This window comes from Austrofundulus limnaeus, unplaced genomic scaffold (assembly GCF_001266775.1).
Source record: "Austrofundulus limnaeus strain Quisiro unplaced genomic scaffold, Austrofundulus_limnaeus-1.0 Scaffold287, whole genome shotgun sequence".
NCBI classification, from domain to species: domain Eukaryota; kingdom Metazoa; phylum Chordata; class Actinopteri; order Cyprinodontiformes; family Rivulidae; genus Austrofundulus; species Austrofundulus limnaeus.
Window position 1 is genome coordinate 594,476 of NW_013952689.1, and position 4,185 is coordinate 598,660.

The 4,185-nt window shown below is 42.7% G+C and overlaps 1 protein-coding gene across 7 annotated transcripts in view; it reads right to left on the reverse strand.

The window, feature by feature from the left end:
• Positions 1 to 1,601: 1,601 nt before the first annotated feature.
• The window catches only part of akap12a (A kinase (PRKA) anchor protein 12a), a 16,723-nt gene continuing 14,139 nt past the window's right edge, over positions 1,602 to 4,185 (reverse strand). For 5 of the 7 annotated variants that reach the window (XM_014021312.1, XM_014021315.1, XM_014021311.1 and 2 more), the window contains exons 4-5: positions 1,820 to 4,169; positions 1,602 to 1,721 (exon numbers count right to left, since the gene is read on the reverse strand). In XM_014021312.1, the coding sequence (XP_013876766.1) occupies positions 1,848 to 4,169 (2,322 nt within the window). In that variant the 3' untranslated portion in view covers positions 1,602 to 1,721; positions 1,820 to 1,847. The remainder of the gene's footprint in view (positions 1,722 to 1,819; positions 4,170 to 4,185) is intronic. The other 2 variants (XM_014021313.1, XM_014021318.1) reach the window with 2 other exon arrangements.

Below are 4,185 nucleotides of genomic sequence, written 5' to 3' on the forward strand. Positions count from 1 at the left end.
CTAAATCTGTCAATGCATCTATTAATTACAGCTTCAGTTTATCATATAGTCGTTTGCACAATTTCCATGTCCTGCTACTGATAACTGGGTGCTAAAAGAAAGCTATTTATTTATAAACAATAAAGAACAACTTGACAAAATCCTCATTTTAATGCAGTGATGACTGCATGCTTTTTCACGTAAAGGCTAGGATATTATGACTTTTTTCTTGTAGTATGACTTTAATCTCGTAATATTACGATTTATTCTCATATTATGACTTTATTCTCGTAATGTTATGATTTTATTCTTATAATACTTTATTCTCGTAACTTGCATTTTCTTTTATTTAACATCTTATTGCAGCATAAATTTCATCAGCTAAATTGCTAAACTTACTTTTAAAAAACAAATCCTTCGGTCCGTGGTGAATTTCCAAACTGCGCCGACACGTTAAAAAAATAAAAACACCACCGTCTTCATTTCTCAGTTTATTTTGCTGCCTGCGCATTGAATCCTGGGATATCCTCGGCTGGTAAGGATACATGGATGCATCCTCGGGTTTCAACAGGAAATAGGACGCATTCCTTGGCCGCGTGATGAGGAGCCTTCGAATTGGGACTGTCCTGGGCGGGGGGCAATGACGTATGCAGCCGACAAATGTGCACTCATGAGGACCCAGGCCCTGAATTGAGACACAGCCTAAATGTCTTTGAGTCAGTGCGACATGTCCATGTGAGCCAGGAATTACTAATTACCTCTATTGTTTCTTTACAACTTATTGGCTGATACCAGTTTAAAAGCAAGTAGGGGTCTCTGTGGACGAGTGGGCGTGTCCCAATGAAAGGCAATTCTAAAGCGACACACCTGATTTGACGGACTTTTTTAAAGGGACACACCTGACTGGACAAGCAAAAAGGGGGCGTCACCTTATGGCACCACCTGATTGGACAAGAACAAAAGGAGCGTTACTGCACGGCACCACTTTTTCTGGAGAACCCTACTTAGGCCACATTTCTCCTGGTTAACCTTAGTGTTGGGGTCAGGGTCAGGCTGTATAGAGGTCAAGCAGGGTACCGTCTTGTAGGCCTCGTAGCCCACAGTGTAAATGCTTTAGACACGCCCACTCTTGTGTCACGCCCACTTTGATTCTGCACATAACCCCTTCTCGCTAGGAAGGCCAGAGTAGAGACATGGTGCATTGTGGGTCCTGCTCTCTAGCCTCGCTCCTGCCCACAGACACTTTTCTTACTGTCACATAATTGCTAGATGTTGAGTCTGGGAGTTACTGGCTGCCATTTTCCCTGGTTTTTGGTTGTAGGGTGAGTGCCTGGACCACAGGGTGAGGGGAGTCCCAATCAGGCAGATTGCTGGCTGATTCAGGCCACTCTTTGTATTCAGACTTATTATTATAAACATTGCTGAAATATTTTACCTGTCTGGACTCCATATGTTGTGTGTCCAGAGTAAACTGCTAGAAATTTTGTTGGGGTATTAGCTTAGAGTGGTGCTGACATGTTCCATGAGTTCACTAATCACCTCATTTACAACATTTCTAAAACAGCTACAGCTCCATCATTTTTCACCAGAATACGTTCTTAGTTTAAAACTGATATAAAAAATGGCAGACAATATGCATTCCTTTAATATTTGAAACCTTTAAATTCAAAACTAGTTTGATAATATTATTGGATTAAATGGAGATCTGTTTGAAACCACCTCTTCCTGTTTGATTGTCCAGCCTGAGGAACAAAGAAAGTCAGGATCATTTATTTCTCAGTGATTGTAATACTACTCGGTTCATTAAGGCATTAAGATTAAAAATAATTACCAGATTTACCTTTCTGTAAAGCTTGAGTCAGGTTCATTTAATCCCACTTCACTGCAGAGGAGCTGCTCTCCAGGTCTTCAAGAGCAACAGCAAAATCTTCGCCTTCACTTTCATCTTCCAGTGTTCCTGAGGGGTTTTGTGCGTCTTGTTGATTCTCTCTGTTCTCAGGGTCACATGTTTTAACTTCCAGCTCAGATTCTGGCTGGTTCCTTTGTTCAGTGTCAGTCAGCTGTTCCACAGGTTCTTCTGTCTCATCTGTGGACTTCTGAATGTAAATATCTTCCTCAGCATCCAGCCACTCATCCTGATTGTTTTCGTCCTCTGGTTGTTTTAAAGCTTCCTGTGTTTTTGTCTCAGAGAGCAGTGGTTCTCTCAGGACTTCTGCTGTTGCATCTTCCCGTCTTTCTTCTGTTGCCTGGACCTCTAGAGTCTCTGTGGATTTGATTTGTTCTGCTCTTTCTGGTTCCAGTCTCTGAACAGAGACAGTCTGGAGCAGTGGCTGAGTGGTGATGACGGCTCTTTGTTGTTCTGGTTCCACTCGTTGAACAGAGACAGTCTGAAGCAATGGTTGAGTGGTGATGACGGCTCTTTGAGTTGACTGTGTTTTCTCTGTGGCCTGAGCAGCAGTCTGACACTCAGGTTGTTGTTTCACTGCCTGAACACCTGACCCCTCAGGTTCAGCTGGGTCTGGATGTGGAGAAGCAGGAGCCGGTCCAACCTGGATATTCAGTTTGAACTCAATGGAAACACCAGATGGAGACTCCAGGTTCCTTGTTGATGAGAGGGTTCCTGCGTTATGTTGTGGAAGTATGTGACTTTGAGCAGTTTGCAGTCTTTGAGTTTCTGTGTTTGTTTTTCTGAGTTCAGTTAATTTCTCTGCTCTGACTTCTTCTATTGTCACACAAACAGATGACCTTCCCAGACTTGCTTTGGTTTCTTCCAAATCCAAACTTTCCAAAACTCTGGCTGTTTGATCTTCAGAGCCTTGTGCGTCAGCTGAGACTGCACAGATGTCTTCTTCATCGGGTCTCTCTGGGTCTCTCATGATCAGCTGACCATTTTTGGACTTATTTGGTTCCATTTCTCTTCCTTCTGTCACACCTGCCTGTTTAAGAACTCTGTCCACAGTTTCAACAACTGATCTGGCTTTTGCTTCTGGAAACTTCCTCTCCACATGCTGTATTACTTCTTGAACTGTCACCTGAACTTCTTCATTTATTGAGTCTTCTTCAATCAGCAGTGTGGCTGAGTGTTCTTCTACTTCTTCAGTGGTTTCAGGGCAAAAATCTATGAGTCCTTTAGCGTCTGTAAGTCCGAGCTTCAGCACTGTGTCAACTGTATTCTGAGCGGATCTGATCTCAGCATCCATCACCTGCAGATGGACTTTGTGGTTCACATTAGTGGCTTCTCCTGCTTCTATGTTCTCCTGTACCTGACAGAGAGTCCCTTCCTCTGAAACTTTAGCTTCATCTGCACCAAATGTCAGGGTCTTCTGAAGGCTTATCGTCTCCTGTAAGGTCTGGGCTCTATCTTCTTCCTTCATGACAGAAGAAATGTGACCAGCTGTTAAAACTTGTATCTTCTCTCCAGCTTCAGGAAGGTTTTCTTCTTCACAGAGAAGACTTTCTGGTTCCTGATCCTTGTGTATCTCAGAAACCTTATCCAGCTGAGCTTTTCTCCCAGCTTCGTCTGTGTCGGCCTGAGTTTGTCCTGGCTGAGGAACATCTTGGAGTAATGAGGTGATTTTCTCCTCAACACATGGTTCAGGTGCAGGTGGAGCTGTCTCCACAACAGTTTCTGTTTCAGTGAAAACTTTACCGTCTTGTGTTGATACTTCAGAGTCCACAAATGTTTCTTCCTCTGAATTTGTACCAATTTCAGTCTGTTTAGGTTCATCTGTGACTGCTTGAACATCTGACTTTAGTTCTTTGGATGATTCCCGGCTCCTAGCTTCTAAAACACATGTAGAATCCACGGCAGCTTCTACTTCATGAACATTCTCAGTTTTACGAGCATCTTCTATTTCAGATTCAGCTTTTATTTCCACTTTACCTTCTACTTCAGTTCCCAATTTAGCTTGTGTTTCAGTTTCCACTTTAGCTTGTGTTTCAGTTTCCACTTCAGCTTGTGTTTCAGTTTCCACTTTAGCTTGTGTTTCAGTTTCCACTTTAGCTTGTGTTTCAGTTTCCACTTTAGCTTGTGTTTCAGTTTCCACTTTAGCTTCTACTTCAGCTTCTGCTTCACTTTCCACTTTAGCTTGTGTTTCAATTTCCACTTTAGCTTCTACATCAGCTTGTGCTTCACTTTCCACTTTAGCTTGTGTTTCAGTTTCCACTTTAGCTTGTGTTTCAGTTTCCACTTTAGCTTGTGTTTCA